The 19069-nt window shown below is 38.7% G+C and overlaps 1 protein-coding gene and 1 long non-coding RNA gene across 6 annotated transcripts in view; one reads left to right on the top strand and one right to left on the bottom strand.

The window, feature by feature from the left end:
• Positions 1-6092: 6092 nt before the first annotated feature.
• LOC127575653 (uncharacterized) lies at positions 6093-9409 on the bottom strand. Its single transcript, XR_007957110.1, has 3 exons — positions 9355-9409; positions 7903-8117; positions 6093-6976 (listed from the first exon to the last, which is right to left on the bottom strand). It is a non-coding gene; the product is annotated as an uncharacterized LOC127575653 (long non-coding RNA).
• Positions 7544-19069, top strand: part of LOC127575652 (progesterone receptor-like) — a 253476-nt gene continuing 241950 nt past the window's right edge. The window contains exons 1-3 of one of the 5 annotated variants that reach the window (XM_052025534.1): positions 7863-7905; positions 8000-8079; positions 8587-9836. In XM_052025534.1, the coding sequence (XP_051881494.1) occupies positions 8725-9836 (1112 nt within the window). In that variant the 5' untranslated portion in view covers positions 7863-7905; positions 8000-8079; positions 8587-8724. Of the gene's footprint in view, positions 7906-7948; positions 8080-8586; positions 9837-19069 lie in introns of those variants that run through there. The other 4 variants (XM_052025535.1, XM_052025537.1, XM_052025538.1 and 1 more) reach the window with 4 other exon arrangements.

The following is a 19069-nucleotide window of genomic DNA, read 5'->3' as shown; positions in this document are numbered from 1 at the left end:
CAAAGGGTAATTTACCAATTAACCCGCCAAACAGTTAGATGTGGGAGTAAACCAGAGCATGTGGGGTGGGGTTGGGGGTGTTGTGCACAGGAACCGATGGGGTCACAGAGGATGGTACAAGCTCCACATAGACAGTAGACTAGGGGTTCTGCTTTCAGAGAAGGAGATTGTCTGGATTCTCTGCACCACTCATGCATACTGGGCTGAATGTACCAACTACACAACCTATCTAAATAGGGCATTTTATCCTCTGAATGTTTCTTTCCACACAAATGTCACAAATCAATTCATCTTTAAACAGATGGGTTCCTTTTCACTGAACTATCAACTACTTTATAAAGGTCAGAGATGTAGAGTTATATAACAGAGAAAGAGATCCTTCAGCCCATCATGTCCATGCCAACCATTAAGTATCTCTCTCTCTCTCTTTCTATGTATGTATATATATATGTGTGTGTATATATATATATATATATATATTATATATATATATATATATAAGAATTGAACTAGTTACTGCAGGCTGCCAGTTAACAATGGGAGGCCACTTAAGGAATTTGCTTTGCAAACTGACAAGGTGATCTCCTTTATTGATACTTGCATCCTCCAGTTCACAGCAGGAGGCTACATAAGGGATGTGTAGAGTGAACTGGCAAGCTAGGGGTTAGGCATATATTTCCTTAGGGTGTTCTTGGGGCAATTTCTGTGGTCTAGCATTTTATTTTGATCTGCCACCAGCCAGATCCCAAGGATGCAGGACCAGAGAATTTCAATCTGCATCTCCATTCCAATACCAGCCAGAGAATGTATATGAAAAAGTGTACATTTTATTACTATTATCACCACAATAATTTCTAACCCACCAACACTTAGCTTCCCTTGCCAAATTTCCTCATTTTACCATTTAATGGATACTATAGCACTATGCAAATTGAAGCATTCCAAATCTACCTGCTTTAACAATACATGATAGTTTATAATAGCAAGGTAATATTATTCACTATAATAACAAACAAACTGCTGGAAGAACTTAGCAGGTCGAGCAGCACCTGTGGGATGAAAGGAACTGTCGACGCTTTGAGTCAAAACTTTGCATCAGAGTACAGCAGGCACAGTAGTGTAGCGGTTAGTGTAATGCTATTACAGCGCCAGTGGCCCAGGTTCAATTCCCACCACTGTCTGTAAGGAGTTTGTATGTTCTCTCCACTGCGTGGGTTTCCTCCAGGTGCTCCAGTTTCTCCCACATTCCAAAGATGTACGGGTTAGGAAGTTGTTGGCATGCTATGTTGGCGCTGGAAGAGTGGTGACACTTGTGGGCTGCCCCCAGAACACTACGTAAAAGATGGATTTCACTGTGTATTTCGATGTACATGTGACTAATAAAGATATCTTATCTTATTCCACCAGATTCAAGCATCTGCAATCTCATGTGTCTCCATAATTCACGATAAGTCAGGAGTTTAATTATTTAACATAATCTGGAAATTATAACAAATAAATCATATTTGATTTCAATTCTTTTGAATAATAGAGAATACTAAAGCAACCAAAGGATATTAATCCTGCATGATCAGTAAAATGAGGCAATTGTCTCCTGGCCAGTGCAAAGATTACCTGGGCAACAAAGTCAGGCGGAGATCTAGCAAACTAACTTAATTCCAGAAATATAAAAATGCAGCAGAGTACCGAAGAGAATTGGAGGAAGGTACAGTTCTGTAACCCAGTAGTAACTTGAAGTTAGAGGAAGAAAGATAGGACCACTGCTTGTGTCTAGAAATCAGCTCTGTTACACTGATCAAGAAACGTAGCTACAGATAACCAATGAGAATAAAGATAGTTATTGATCCATCTGCCAGAAGTAAAGAGGATCCAATTACAACTTGTATATCAACCAAATCAGCCATGGCATGTTTGTGAACAAAGAATAGGCTTGTGCATGTTCTAAATCCAGGAAGGCTGTACATATACTTTCAGAGGAAAGGGTTAATGAAGGTGAAGGCCGATCAAACCTCAAAGACAGCTTAAAAATTATGTTTGAGTATTAACAAGGTAGGTAAGCTAGCAACAGTGAAAATAAATGGTTTACTGCTTGCACTAAATAGTGGATAGGATATCATATCAAGAAATTAGATTGAAATTCTTCAAAGTTGGTATAGTTGAGAAATCTTGTAACCATTGGTTGGAGGATCCTTTCAGTACCAAAATGGAGCTGACACAAACTTACGTTTAAGTGCGGAGAAATTAAATGTTTTATTTGCCTTTTCACCACTTGTATCATTAACTTTTCCAAAATATCCCCTTTAAATGTTACATTATGAACTACATTTTTAGCAATGATATGAGGAGAAGCCATTTTTAAGTTACCTGCTCACATAACTGTTGAATGGAAACTTGAAGCTCAACCATAAGTACTCAACCACTAGTGTCACCTACCGGCTGCATCTTCTTTCTGATGGTGAGGCAAGGAATCAAAGGATGTACTTGTTTTCTTCTATTATTAGGTTCTAACTGACATTATGGAAAGTTACCAAGAAATGTTTTTCAAATTTATAAGCTTACATAGTACTGTGGGATCTTTTATGTCCACCTTAAGAGGTCAGAGGGGCTGCAGAAGCTTAGAAGCACTCCCTTAGGCCTAGTCAGCCTGGATTTTGTGCTCAGGTCACAGGTATGAGGACTAGAGTCCATGGACCTTCTGACAGAGGAGGGAGGGCTATCAGTGAGCCACTAATGTCATTGCATATAAATTGAAAGTTGCGAGTATGATACAAAGAATAAATATTCATTCGATACTCTACATAGCCCAAATATTGTTCTCAACTTTTCTGGAGGAAGTCTAAAGCCCACAGTTTACCGGGTCAGGTCTCAGAAACAACTGACAACTATGAATAGTTGTCTTTTATTGATTAAAATTATATAAAACAAACTTTAGTTCACGTTCAACAGACTGACGAGACAGTAGGAAGATCTCTATCTCACATTGCCCATAGATATGACATTGGATGAGTTCATTCAGGATATTTGAGTCCTTTCTTTAATGTCGTCAGGCTTCTGAGTTGTATTGGATTCCATATTTTTATTGCCACACCTTAGAGGCTGCTAATCAATTTTCTACGACGTTGAAGTACTTAAGAACTTTTGGAAGCCTTTCTAAACATCTTTTTTTTAATTTATGCATGTCTTTACTCTTTTGTAGTTGTTAACATTGATTTCATGCTAATGATCTGTCCTGTTAATTTATGTTTTATTTCTTAAACAAAAAGGATGATGTAGAGTATACAGTATTTATTATTCCCCACTGCCCCTCTGTACTAATTACATTGACAATCCTTAGTCTTTGCCATACTAAAAGAAATTGATATTTTTCCATCTGGTAACTCAAAAAGTAATTAATTCTAAAAAAAGGAGTGGTAAAAATTTGTAAAAAGGACAACAAAACCATGTTCTACAATAATAGTAATTGCTCAAGAAAAGGGTTAATGAAATTAAGCAATTGTCCTATTAATGATCTATCACTGGATAAACAGGTCTTGGCAAAAAATAGATATTTAAAGTGCAATTTTATGAGTTTCTGCTATCAGGGGTGAAGCAATAGTTTCCCTTTCATTCAATTTAAGTGATGTAAAATCACGGGTCGTCAGGCCACAATTTCTCAAAGCACACAGCTGGCTGATCAAATGTCTTGCTGATAGCACAAAACGAAAAAACGATTCTTTTACCATCAGGTCAGACCCAATATTAATCAGTTTAACAACTGTCAGGAATTGAAGCAGTTAGCATAGAAGTCAAAGGATGATACAGCTCTGCGGAACCCTGTATTCCAGCAGAGAATCTGTATAATAATGCATAGTATAGGTTCAAGGACCCACCTTGGGGATTTCCCTATTGGGAGCGGAGTGGCCTCATTTGAAAAGGGGTCATTGAAGGTGCATGTCTTGACCAAGTACCACACCAGACAGCAGATCTATACCAGTACTGCCAGGTGTGTCCATGGGCATTATGAGGCTGCAGTCCCCAAAAAGTAGCTGATTAACTGTAGGGATGTGATTGAGCTGTGCCACTGCTTTCAAAACAATTGGCAAGAACAATCAACAAGCCATTCTGCAACATTGGTGGTGGTTAAAGGTCCAAATGTTCTCAACTGTTATATCGCAGTAACATTCCAGGGATTCTCAAATCAGACAGCCATTTCTAAGGCACTCTTCTGTTACTATCTCTGTTTACCTATAAACTTCAACTCCACGCATTTGTAACAGCAGCAATCTTTTGTTTCAAAATTCCTTGCATGCCCACAGATGAGCTTAACTGTTTCTCTTTTATTTCAGATTTCCAACTTCTTTAGTTTTCTTATTTTAGTTTCTTATCAATACTTTTAGTTTGTAACCATCAGCACATACCACCTATCATTGGGGATGCTTAAAAGTATTATCATTGAACTTATATATAAATGGCATAAAACCACAACCAGAAATTGCATCAATGCGTTATTTCCTGGGTAGCCCTCATGTTGCTTTCAGTCAAACTTAGAATGTGTTTTGGAGTTCTGAAACAAATACTTCAAATGGTTGGACCATTCATGTCCTATGGTCTTAACAAATAAGAGTAAAATGGCAACGGAGTAGTATTCTACACAACTGTTCCATTAGCTCTGTCACAGTGCAAACTATGGAAGACCCAGCTGAATGTGATGTTCAGCAACCTACCAATGACTATAGCCAGCAAAAGGATTTATGAGGATCTCATTGACCATTTCTTCCTGGACCATTTGCAATTATTATATATTGCACACATTGAAGATGATTTGAAGGGCCCCATTAGTGTTGGACATTAGCAGGTCAGTCACTGCCCCACCCCCCAAGCAGATTTCTGATTTCAAAGCTGCCTATCCCAATGTGTGATGTAAAATGCATCTAATCCAACTGGCCTTAGCTCAGTTATTTTAGTTACAAATAAAAGCAGAAAATGCTGGAGATATTCAGCAGACCCAATGGCTTCTGTGGAGCGAGAAGCAGAGTTTATATTTCGTCCATAACTTCTCATCAAAACCAAAAATGTAAGAAAACAAGTGGCAGAAAGGGGGAGAGTTGAAGAGAACAAAGGGAATGTCTCATATATAAGGTCAACCAGGTGACATAAACGCTTTTGAAGCTGCCCAGCCAAGTTCTTTTAGTCCACAGAGGTGACCCTGAGCATCCAGTCAACAGTAGCTTTAATTCAACGTCCTGGTCCCACCATGACCACTCTGTCTTTTGCCTCTGACGACATTCCAATGAAACCCAACGCAAGTTCTTGGAAAAGCACCCCATTTTCTGTCTAGGCATGTTGCAGCTCTTGGGGCTCAATATTAAATTCAAGAATTTCAGATAACCAGCTTTTCCTGTCTGCATTAGAACTGGCCATTCAATTGTGGCATTAACTCAGTTATTCCCTCTCCATGGAATGATCTGCTGAATACTTCTGGCATTTACCTTTATTTCAGATTTCCAGCAACTGTTGTGTTCTGCATCTAGTGGTTCCAGCATGTTATTTTTGTCCAACTGTTCTCTATATTTATTGTAGTCCCTTCCATATAGAACAGCCTTGATTAACTAGGCAACTCCCAAAGCATGTGCCACAGGTCACTTGGACAACCTTGGTCTCCAGCCTATCTCAGACATTCCTTCAATCTCTCCAGCACACCCACCCAACTTAAACCATGCTTGTTTTCTCATGTTTTCCAAAAACACAAAACATTAACTCTGTTTCTATCTGCACGGATGCTGCTTGAATTGCTGAGTATCTGAAAAATTCCTTGATTTCATTTCAGACTTCAGCATCCGGAGATTTTGTTTTAAGCTTACCTTATTTTAGAGCTTTAATAGGCATCCAACCCAAGTGGCCACTATACGCAGTTTTACATTTGTTGCATGGTTGCAAGCCGGAACAAGTAATCTTATAAAATGTCGTGGTAACAGGACATTACAATGAACTCTTCATGGTTCAATTAATGAGGAGACTGTGGTATAACACTAAATCAAAGACCAAGGAAGATTTCGGATCGATCCTTTGTTTATTTAATATGTGAAATCATGTGGCTTAAAAGATTATGCAAGTTTACTTGTGAGTTACATACATTGCAATCACAATATATACAAGACTCATATGACTGGAAATTGTATCAAGTGCTGCATTATTTCTAATGACAATGTGATATGATTTTTTGAGGGGAAATGCTTTAGAATACGTGAGGAGCTATTTACTGCATATTCCAACACTCCACAGGTGCAACCAAGGCTGATAAATGTACACAAATGAGCACAGTGGCACCCAATAGCTGAGGTGCCATTTAGTTTTGTGTACACATGCATGCCCATGAACATACATATACTTATCCTCACCAAGACCTACTCTGGTGAGTTGACTTGTTTTATTCTGTTTTATATCAAAGTGCAAGTCCACATTAAAATTTGAAAAGCTCTGCAAATTGCATGTTCTGGTGGTGCCTGATGGGCATCGACAGTGGTTGAATGTGGCCACACTGTTGTGACTGGAGTTTCCATGGCACCTGTTGTATCAGGAGGCTTCCTCTGGTTTACGACAGTTCACAGCCAGCGGAATTCTGGCGCCTTCCACTAAAATCAGGCGTTTTTCACAATCGACGATACGGCCGCAGCTTTAGGTGCATCCCGACTTGCGCCCGTGATTGAAACCCCAGGCCTGGATTAATATTTCCTCACATGTATAGTGGGCGCATCAAATAAATGCCCAAAATGGCAGGATTCACCAGAGAAATTCCGGTCACAGTTTTACCCACAACAACTCTCCATAAAGTCTCCGAGTTACAGAATGGCTGCTCCCAATCATTATCAGTGTCGGGGGTGCTCTGCGTTAAGTTCACCATTCACTTCTTCTCAGGACGGTCACAGGGGAAGGGTGGTCTTTGCTTGGGTGTGGTGACAGGGTAGAGCGTGGAAATCATCTTCGGCTTTGCAGCGACCTTTGGAAAAGAAAGGAGAGAGAGAGGCAAGGACTGGAAATGTGCACTGAATTTTCAGCAATATTTCACCATTATCTTTGATATTCTGATCCAATGATTGCCCCGTTGTAATCGCACTTTTTTTGTGGCAGTGAGTCAATATTATTTCCTTTAACATGTTATAGACCCCAAAATCTGGAAGAAAATATAATCGAGAGACATTCATTATGTCAAACATGCACACTATCTTGGCCTTGTCAAGCCCATTGTCTTGAACGAATGCTATTGCAACATCTAGATTGGCAGACCGGGTACGTGTACCTCGTTGTTCTTTCACACGTCACGTTTGTAGATCTTGGGTAACAGGATGTAATTTCTCAATAAGAAAGATATCGTGTCCATCCTCTAGTTCCTGTTAACTACAGACCTTCTTTATATGATCCATTGTTGACTTCCCAGTACCCCACGCACTCCCCAACCCCCGCACAAAACAAAAACATTCGTGAGCCACTGGCTACCATACTTTAGTGGAACTTCCCGGTACTTTGATAAAAACTCCTATTTACACACAGCAAATGATTTTTAGATTGACGCCTCTGATTTGCGAAATCCATAGTCTTTTTTTCTTTTAAACAGCAGCAGGCGGCCCCTTTCTCTGTTCAGTTCATGAAGTGTGTTCTTAGTTTCATTACAAAATACTGAACTGCGGTTTTTAATTTAATTTTTATGCAGTATATATATTTTTTAAAAAGATCTGGAAAGGCGCATTTAGTTTGTGGCACTTTCACCTTAACTCAGCCCGGTCAAACCAGTGACCGCCGGACTTTGAGGGAGCAGCTGTTATTGACCTGAAATTGACAAGGACTGAGCTCTTCGCGGGAAATCAAGCGACAACGCGGCTTTCAGGCAAGCGAGGAGGAGGATAACATGACCCCGGATGTTTCTACCTTGTAAGTCAAAATTTTCAGGAGTAAACTTTTTTTGTGACGTGTGATGATCGCTGCACAATACGTAAAGTCTCACATCTTCACTCACACGTGATAGAGGGAGAGCTGAGACAGCGAGGGGAAGGAGACAGAAGACCAGAGACCAATCCGGCTACGATCGCGCTTTGAAGCGTTCAGGTAGGTTTTGTTCTCGATAGCGAAACGAATTAATAAAACTGAAAAAAATGAAACCTTAGTTATAAAGCGGGGAGTTCTAACTGACAATCTACGCATATAGCTGGCGCTTACAACAAAACTCCGAACTACACCGGAGTTAGTTCAGTTCTGTACCCCAACCGGCATCTGTAACAATTAGACAACAAATATTGGTCCGTACCGAGGGGTTTCAACTGGTGATTCGAGGTTTGCCTTAAGAAAAATCAGCGGCACCGGGATTCCTAAATTAGCGAAGTTTTAAAAAAATAAATCTGAGTTCGCCCTAATGATGCTTAGACTTCACCGCTTACATTTAAATTAAGTGCTGATATCATTAAATCATTAACTTTGTTCCGCCCGCAGCATTTGGTTCAGTGCTCGATTTTCAAACATGTCAGTTTTAATTGTAGCGAGCTAGGCAGTGAAAAGTTGTGCAGTTTGATAGAAAATGAAAGTTTGTGCTAAGCACTGCCCTGGTGCCTTTGACAGTGAGGTGAGCAGATGCGTGGGATGGAGTTCATGCTTGGGGAAAGTTGCGGAGTCGCGGTTGGCGGAGTTCAATCTTGAGAACCAACACAGCGGGCAGAAAGCGAACACAAGCTGCTTCCTGTACACTTTCACCTGTGAATGGATCAAGAGGGCATGAAAAACATGGACGAGAAGGAAACAGCTGACAAGGTTCTACCTTACTCTTCTGAAACTAGTTCCAGAGATGGGTCCACAACAGACTTGCTAAAGGCGGTCTCCGACTCAATGGGACTGTATATGGATGACCTGCTTCCTCAGACTGAGCTGACGACAGCTTTGGATAGGAAAGTTGAAAGTGACTCGGAGAAAAGCGGTATTTCTCCCAAACATCTGGAGGGCATGGCCTTATCGTCTGTATCCAGTCTCAGTGAGGCGGCAGAACCGTCCACTTGGACCAACTGCGATTTAGGTTTGAGTGAAAGCACTTCTGAAGGGATCGGAGCGGGGAAACAGCCCATCCCCTCCGCCCCCGCGAGTTCCTGGTCGCTTATCAACACAGATAGGAATATCCCCACGGATCCCAAACTGCTCAAAGTGTGTCCCGGGGAAAACCCGAGTTCGATGGACCAAGTTGGTATCTCCGCCACTCTGCAGTCCATGAAATCCGAAATCTGCCTGGAGAGAGACGATGGATGTCACTCAAGCTCCCGGGGGCAAATGTCACCTCTGAATATTTTACGTTTCCCCTTCTTGCCCCTCAATCCGATCTATCTGGCCGCGCGTACTCACCAACTTCTCGGCACGGATGATTGCGACCACGCTCCTTACATCCCGGACATTTCCAGCTCGTACGCCTATGCTGAGACTGGCAGCTCCTCCAGTTCAAAGGGTGAAAGGAACATGCAACCTGACTCGCAGCCGCCAATAAACATGAGCCAGGAAGCCAGCAACACATTCGGTTACATGCCCTCTGGTTATTCCCCGTATAGCGACTATTCCATTTCCCCTCAACAGCAAAGACCCATCGTAAGAGGCGAACCTCTTGAAGATGCTGTCATGTTTAAGACTGAACCTATAGATTCCTATAGTATCCCACACCATGAAGCAGGACTCAACTGCAGCTTCTTGGTTCAAGATGACACCATGCCGTCAACTTCTTCAGCTCCCGTGACTTGGTACCAACCCATTACATATTTGGGTTATCAAGGTGGAACTAAAACAATGGCAGACAATTATTCGCAAAGCTACTCTCAGTACACTGGTTTGATAAGGTAAGTAACGTTTAATTACTACACTGTTAGCCAAGCTCAATTCCCCCCCCCCCCACCCCCACCGTTGAAACTTTCTGTGCTATCTAACATTTTAACAAAAATGAAACACGTTCCAAAGCGATCTGTTGAGGAAAATTACCATTTTCAGCTGAGATTTACATCGGCAAAGTATTGGGAGAGAATTCACTAAAATTTAAAACGTCTAAAGTCGATAGCCGAAGACGTCATTACAATATATTTCGCACTTTTTAAAATACCTTCAAAATATCTTGTACAATTGGCCTTAATCTGTCTCTAAAATGGGCGACTTTTCCGCCTGTTAGAAGTTTTCTGACCCAGAAAATTATCTTTGATCTATTCGTTATTGACATTAGCTGAATATTGTTACTTATTTTGTAGACAGCTGTAACTCTGACTTCCCTGCAAAATATACTTCCTGCACTAATCATAGCTACCATTTTAATTTTAGTAAATTATTTGGTTCCCTTGTGCTTCATATTGTCTTTGCTTCCACCCTATGTTGATTCCATCCAAGCTTAATATTAATGCAATTCCTTAAAACAAATAAGACCAAGTAATTGTATTGGTGTATAAAATTCATCAGTGTATTCAACAATGTAGCCCTCACCATGCAGTTCAAGTCAAGACATGTTATTTTTCATTTCTAACATTGATTTTTTTCCATGAGCAACTGGGCTTCATTTCCTTCAATTTGTACATTACACTTTGTTTTCTGTTGCCATATTTATAGTTGATTGGTCAGGTTAGGTATTGAAATTGTTAATCCAGAACAGCGATTGAAGGCTGTGGCTCAGGCCTACAGTATAAGGAGAAGAAAACATTAGTTTATAGAGAAGTAAATAAGAAGATTTAATGTTAATTTCTATCTCCATAAAATAACTTTGAGGTTGGCGCTTTGGAAAATAAATACTTCTGCTGAATGAAAAGGCACTTTCTAATTTTATAATGATTGCAATGTCTAATTTTCTACTTTGAAAAGATTTATTGAAAGGTAAAGGTAAATAAAGTAATCAGAGAAAGAAACAATAAATTTAGTCTTCCCTGCTTTGCACAGCTGCTTACCTTTTACCAGCACATTTTTGAAGACTATTGAAAAAAGGTCAAATTAATTTAAATTACATTTTGTTTAAAGGTTATGTGTGGGAACCAGTGCACAATTCAATAACCACAGATAACACCAAAAACTGAGTTCAGTATTGATGTGTGATCATTAATAAAAGAAAAACATATGTGAAATGGGACAACATTGATTAATACTGCAGTATTTAAGTACAAGCAGGGGAATAGCAGCCAGTTAGGCACTTTGTAATGGATAAAGTCGAGAGAGAGAGAGAGAGAATGAGAACACAGGCATAGGAAGCTCCTAAGTCACAATATGTTCTACATCAGGTAACAAATCCACCGGAATGGAGCCAGCTACCTGGATGTGGTGGAGGAACAATGCTTATATTAGCTTAAATGTTTTGTGGAGGAGATTTGTACCTGTTGCCATAAATATGCTGGTAGAGACAATCAGTTGTAATGCAGAGCCCTTCAAGGTGAAGGTTGCTGTTGCTTTCATCTTTTGATGCCCAAAACTTTCGGGCATACATTGAGGAACCTTGAATTGTTTTTTGCTCCACTGAGGAAGTGACTGAAACCCAGTGTTGTTGCACATGTACCTGTGCTACATCCATTGCGGCAAGAATAAGCAGCTTAGCAGTTTCCATTGGGAAGCTGAAGGGTGCTATGGGGTCTAATTGATCAGCTCAGCCACTGTGCTCTACAACTAGTAATTAATATTTTCTCATTAATATATTTACAATCACAGAACAGCTGTTTGCCATCCCTATTTATTCTTTTGGTTTGTAGTATTTGGTCTGTTTGTCTTTTAGATGTTGATATTTAATTTTCTGTATGACAGAATGACAGACTCCAAGATGTATTCCCAGTGAAATAAATTCGGTTGTGCAGCACCAGTGGCATGTGTGCTTACTGTGGCTTTGCCGCTGCATTTACTCTTTGTTTATGATCTATATTACCAAGCCCTAACAGTAAATGTTTTCCAAGTTAAAGGAGTACCACTGGTAGCTGGGTCCAGCTGACACTGAAGGATTAGCATCAATATCAGGGGCTTCTAGGATTGTAGTCACAACTTTTGCAAATGGTATTTCACTCATGCCACTGATCAATGGTGTCATGTTCTGAGATACATTGATCCATCCATTAGATTCCATACCTGACTGCAACCAATTTTTATCTGGTTATTATTGTGTCTTAAAATTTAAACCTCAAAGCAACCAAAGCAGGAGTGATAAGAATTATGTGAATGCTCATATTTCTTTCATTTCCTAAGTAACTAATACTGCAAATGCCGTTGTGATGACAACACATAGCTTAAAGTTAGACACTGCAACCTAACGAAACTACTTTTATGTTAGATGCAAATAACTTCTCAATATGCTCAGCTAATATGGAAGCAGGGTCACTCTATTTGACCTCTGATATGAATCAGTATTGGGCTTCGTTCCTGTGCTGGATTATTCCCCGCATTAGGCATTGGGGCTGCTGCTCTTTTCTTACCAGAGTTCAAGTGCTTCTTCCGTTTTTGACGCCCCATTCTGTGCTTTGTGCTGTATGACATTTGTACCATTACCAACATCTTTTGCAGTGTGCTCATTTGTTCTGCTTCAAAATTCAATTGTTCATTAACTTTGCTCTTCCAAAATTATTAATTATGGCTTTTTGTCATTGCATGGACAATTGCACCCTTGTGCATAACTAATTCATATGAATGCATTCATGAAGTATGCCTTATATAACTAAAAATATATGATTAATGCAGTTCACGAGTTTAAAAGTCCTTTATCCTATTCTAGTTTTCATGGTCTGAACCCATTTCAAGCCCTCAGTTTAAAAGAAAATCAGATGTTTGACTTCTTCTCTCAGTATGTATTTCTTCTCTCAGTATGAGGGTTCATTTCACAGTCTACATTATGGCCTACTATTGTGTGAAGGTTTTAGGTTTCCAATGATGGAGTTGTACAAGTGGAGACAGTAATTTGATACCTGAAAATTATTTTACTTTTAAATATTCTTCAGGTGGAAAAAGGATGTGCACCTCATTTCTGTGGTGATACTCATGTTTTACTGTTGTTTGTTATTTCTCAGTTCTTTTTCTGGCCCTTCAGTACATGCCTTTGAGTGGAGAAGACAGAATTGCAGTTGTCATTTCCAATGCAGGCAACTTCTACTGATAATTAAGCAGGTGTCCCTTCCCACCAAACATGAGCCTCAGTCTTACCATATCTCTGCTCACAGAATATGCAACATCTTCACACTGAAACCTGTTGCCACTTTTGTTGTAAATCATTTGTATGAATACTCTAAGTTCCACGGTTATATCTTATGACTTTATAGGGGCTATGCATCTTTAACTGCTTCAGATATGTGAAATAAATATTGCTGTAAATGGTCAAGATTGTTACTTTTTATTCCTATTTCTCAAAACATCTATTTAAGAATGTCATTCATTATGGTAATTTTATCTATGGATTTGTTAAAATTTCAGATAGAATCTTTAAAATCTGATTTCTGCAAACTAGAATGTCAGGTTCAGTATGATAAACTAGTTAAATATTTATTTCTGATATATGCTGGGGAAGAAGGGCTTGTACAGGTGGTTAACTCCAACATTTTCATTGGTTGCTTTAATTACACAAACAGCTTGGGCAGTTTTAATCTAATTCAAAATGAGCAAAAATTGGTAACATAAATCTGCCCATTATTCATTTCTGAAAGACATTACATTAGTAAGATCACGTCTACATCAGTAATCTCATTGAGAGAGACCACAAATCTGTTCAGTGAAAACAATAGGAAAGTTAGGTGCAGGAATTATATTGCTCCTAAAACTAGGACTGACAGTATGTACTTGGATTACAGTCACAAGTGAGCTTTCAGTGGTGTATTAACCCATGAAAGTTACCATTAGTTAAGGCCTAACATAGGAACAGGAGTTTAGTCCTTCAGCTCTACTCCACCCTTCAATATGATCATGATTGATCATTCACTTCAGTACCCTATTCCTGCTTTATTCCCTTGATCCCTTCAGCATTAAGACATTTTTCAACCTCCTGAATATATGTAATGACTTGGCCTCCTAGGTTGATTGGTGCAGGAAATTGAAATGTGACAGTTGTGTACTTGCGAGCACTCTTCTGAAGTTAATAGTTAAACATATTATTGGGACAAATCCCAGGGCACTTAGTACTGCAGCTGTCCCTTGCTATACAAGTTATAAGTACTTGATACTGACAGTGGTGTATGAATGAGAAATTGTTCTGTTTCACATTAGTAAGAATAAAAGAAAATAAATAACATTTTAAAAGTACAAAAAATTAAAATTAGATTGGCCATCATAGGTACTCTTCTAGGATTTCTGTATATCAGGAATAGAGAGAAATTTACCACACATTGAAAATTTATACTACCTACTTTAGACTTATAAACTGTTGACACTGAGTTCCAGAATTAAGAAAGTATTTTTTTTTGGCACCAAATGACCCTCGACTTCAGTGTAAACTTGAACCTCTTCCCAACTCTTGAGGAAATTACACAGAGCCTTATATTTAACTTGTTAAAGTCATTCACAGCTTCTTATAGAAACCTGTTGCTGCAGCTTTTTACTGTTTGATTCTTTTTCAAGTATGGATAATGTCATTGGATTGTACTAGAGAAAGATTTTGAGTTCATGCAAATGCAAAAGCACCTCTCACACCATCAATGTATATGGGGCGGGGGGGGGGGGGGGGTGAGAAGCAGACAATGCAACACAGAGTATTTTAGCTTGCATTCTGTAACTATAACTCTATTTAGGAGATTGATAAATATGCCTTTGCCTCTTAAAGAAATCAACATGTCTAAAACGGTCTTGATTTTATATTGTGCTGTAGACTTAATGGGATGGATCTGGGTTGTAAGTAGTTCTTAACAAATACTAGCACAAGGTAGCTCTTGTAAATTAACACAGAGAATACTCATTAATTGAATATTACTATTATGTAGACATTTAAATATACAAATATATAGTGAATAGCTTGATATTATTTCATGCAACTGACAAATTATTCTTGGATTTGATCAATCAATCATAAGATTACATAGGTTACAATACTATTAAATTGTGGATGCTTAAGATTTGATTTCAGAACATCTATTTTAATGGTAAGTGCATAATAAGCAGAATTTTCCATCTGAATTATACATTTTTTGGCATCTAACTTGGACAAAGACCTGGACCAAAGGGTCTCCACACTCCTGTGCTCATCCCAAATTTCTGGTCTTGCTTGTAGCAGAAACTGGATGTATCCAAGTGTACATGAATAACTGAAGTGATGTTATCAAAACAGTTGACCTGCCAAACTTTGGATGCCAGCCACCATTTACATGAGGTCCATTGATACTGGGACCACCAATGTTTAACAAAGAATATTTAGATAAATTACTTCAGAGAAAGTGGTTGATTAGAGAGTGATTAATTTCAGAATATCCTGCTCTTATTGGCAGCAGATCCCTTTAAGCTATAATGAGTGCTCAGTGCAGTTTGGCATAGCAGATTATTTGCAAGTGGTCAACCTCAGGAAAATTAGGGAGGTCAGTGGTAAGATACCCTTCTGCAGTGATTTCCCTGCAATGGAAATTCTTGCCAGTCATATCTTTCATTTAAAGTCCTCAAAGATGTCAAACGTTATTTACACAAACTTCACAAATAAATGTTACCAGCTTTTGTTGTCATTTTGTCCATTTTAGCTTCTTCAGCCTTCCATAATAAATTGATATGAATTCTTGGACATTTAGTTGCAGGTACCAGTACTTTTCTGCAGCAATTGAGAAACATTTATAGTGACTTCATGCATCATCATTAGTGGCATTGCAAATTATAACTGACAATACACTCTGCTATTTAAAGTGAGCTAACCTTCAAATTGTACTATGGGGAGTTCATACAATAGAAATTATCATGCTTTGAAAATGAGTATGGATATAAGAATTTGAGGTTTGTTGAGGGTGAACCATGTACCATGCTTTCACTTCCTTTGTCATTACTTTTTAAAAAAAATTATATTATAACTAAAATCCAATATGTTCAATAAGCATTTAGAATCATAGTCATGGGCAGATACAGCCTTTGGCATATTGAGTCCAATCTGACCATCAACCATCCATTTACTCAAATGCTACATTTAGGTTTTTAAAGGTAGAAGGTTCTCTATGCTGTTCTTAATGAGCTGGTTAAATGGTTTGGGTGAAAGTTCTGTGTTTTTAATAGTCATATAACATCCAGGGAAATTCCATCTTAAACTACCAATCAATCAGCAAACAATGTAGTCTACAGAGCAAATTCCATCTCTCAGGACGTTTTCCTTTGAGCATTCAGTTTTAGTGACCAAAACTGATACCAATTCATTACAAATTTATTGTTAATTTCTACTGCCAATTCAAGTGCTTCCATTCTAATATAAGTTAGTATGTTAAAGAAACTTTACAAGAAGTTGTATTCCCTCGGATTCAAGAGTTATTAACTTGTTAAATACCACTTTGGAGATACTAATAAGAATTGCACAGTGGATTGGGTCAGAGGCTGGGAAGATAGCATAATATCTTTTATCAAAATTTTGACTTTAACATCAAGTTAATTTAATGACAATATTTTATTGGGGGCAGAAATTAACATTTTATGAGATCAATACATAATAAACTTAATTGTAGTTTGCCTGACAGAAATATATAAATGAATAAATTGCTCAATGCAACAATTTTGTAACATGATGAAGTGATATGATTTAGTATGTACTAAATGTGGTTAATTTTAAATATTTCAACATTTTATTGCTTTTTTCAAAGTGTAAAATGCAATAGTAATTTAGAATTATGAGCTAATGCCTGTTTTATTTCAAATTCAAAACACTGTTTTAATGGTTATAGAAGAATGCACCTGGATTTATAGTGACTGTTAGGATGTTACAATAATGGATTTTTGGAACTTTTTAACGTATAGGAGCTTTGAAGGTGCTGATTGTTTATATACCAGCTGGTCCTAACTCTCAATGCAATAAAGAAAGCATGAAACTGTTATGCTTGTGCCAATATTTCCTAGTTACCAGTGAGTCATGGAGGCATACAACAATTTTCAGTGTCTAATTAACCTACCAACCTGCATGTTTTTGGCACATGGGAGGAAACCAGAGCACTCAGAGGAAACTCATGCATTCACAAGGAGAATGAGCAAACTCCACAAAGACAGCACCAGAGATCAGGAGTGAACCCAGATCTCTGGAGTTGTGAGACAATGGCTCTAGCAGCAGTGCCACTGTGCCATCCTAATAATGTCGACATTATTACTTCACATATGCTTCATACCCATTGTTTGAAACCCAATGATTTGAAGTTTTGTACAATAGGGGGGGGAAACAGTAATCAGAGAAATGATTAAATACGTGCCTTTTTAGTTTATATAATTTTTGCCTCTGTTTGACTTAACAACCATGTTCCTCAAACAGAAACAAGCACATTGTGAATTGTGGGTCTCATTTACTTCACAGTGCACCTAAAATTAAATAGGTTCCAACTGAATGTATCTGTTCAAAACAATTAGACTTTATACCTTTAAGACGATAGGTGTATTAAACAAAGCACAGCTCAGAACTGGAATAATGTATTGTGTGTTATATAATTGATTCACCTGCCTTTGCTAAACATTAGCTTGATTTTATCAAACAAGTCAGGTAGCAAAGGGGGAGGTAAACAGTTAAAATCTGAAAAATAGACAGTTGACTCCTATTTTAGCTTTGGTGATGTTTTAAGACCTAATTAGAAAGCCCCTAGTTACAAACGGTGAATGCCTTACTAAATTCAGATAAGAGTCTTATAATGTCATTTGGGATTTTAATTGAGTGGGCAGAAGTTTTGTCTGTTGAGCGGCAAATCTGCCAAGTAAAGGTGGTGGGATTCATTTACAGACTGACTAACATTGCACGCTGAACCTAAAGGATGACTCACCTTCATCCACTCAGGTCACTGTGATCTCTGTGTCATTGTGAAAAGAGTATTTCCAAGGTAGTCCTGAACTACCACCTTGCCTCTTTTGATTTATTTTTTTGCCTGGTTTGCTTACCCTGATTAAACATTCACTATTTATCACGGGTGCTGTTATTGCTTTGCACCTTTGGATGAACGACCAATATGAGGAAGAGGAGCAGCAACGGCAACCAATCAGAGCAAACAACAGGTGAAGTTGGCTGCCTGCAGAAGAGCTCAGCCACCCATATAATATTCAATCATCTTGGGCCCTAACCTCTGAGTCTGCCTTAATATTGCCTCATTTGGCTTGGCATTACATCTGTCTGACAAAACTCTCGGTAGAGCAATAGAAACTGGCTATATTACTACATCTTTTATGACTTCCTTTATTCATTCAAAGAATAGGCATGTCACTGGCAAACTTGACATTTATTTTCCATCCTTTATTGCCCCTGAACTAAGGAGTCATCAACATATTTGGGACTGGGGTAACATATAGGCTTGGGTAAAGATGACCAATTTCCTTCCTTGAAAGGTTGAAGCGAAGTGGAAAATGCAATGGATGTTTATGACAATCCATTGATTTCATAGCTATGGTTAATGAGACTTTTTTTTTTGCTTTAAATTCCAGATATATTTGATTACTTGAATCTAAGGTCCCCAGCAGCCATGGTGGGATTTGAACTCATGTCCCTGGACCAACGGTCCAGAATTCTGGCTGGCAATCCAGTAACATGACCATTGAGTATCTTGTCCCATTCTGTCAAGTGCGAAGGGAGTATTGATTTCTGGTGCCTACTGTTCCAGCTCCCGTGAGTTTGGCCATTTCTTCCCCTGTTCTTGCTTCTTCACCTTGCGTGCTTTCCTCTATTTTTTTTCCCAAAGAAAGATAAGAGCTTATGTTTTACTTCTGCAAGAGAAAGTACACTTTGGTGGGAATTGAAATGTGATGTAGGAATTGAGAACAAGATGCAGTCGGGATGGGAAAGCCTTGAGTGGAAAGCCATATGTAGAGAGTGAAGTCATGGATGAGCCAGTTTGCACGAGTGGGAGAATCCTGAACATGAGGACCTTGTTTCAAGATGAGAGGCCGGTCATTTAAAACTGTGGTGTGTAGAAGTTTCTTCTCACAGAGGGTAGTGTTTCTGTGG

Source organism: Pristis pectinata, chromosome 11, assembly GCF_009764475.1.
Source record: "Pristis pectinata isolate sPriPec2 chromosome 11, sPriPec2.1.pri, whole genome shotgun sequence".
NCBI classification, from domain to species: domain Eukaryota; kingdom Metazoa; phylum Chordata; class Chondrichthyes; order Rhinopristiformes; family Pristidae; genus Pristis; species Pristis pectinata.
The sequence above is the reverse complement of the archived record's forward strand: the minus strand, read 5'-3'. Positions and strand labels throughout refer to the sequence as shown.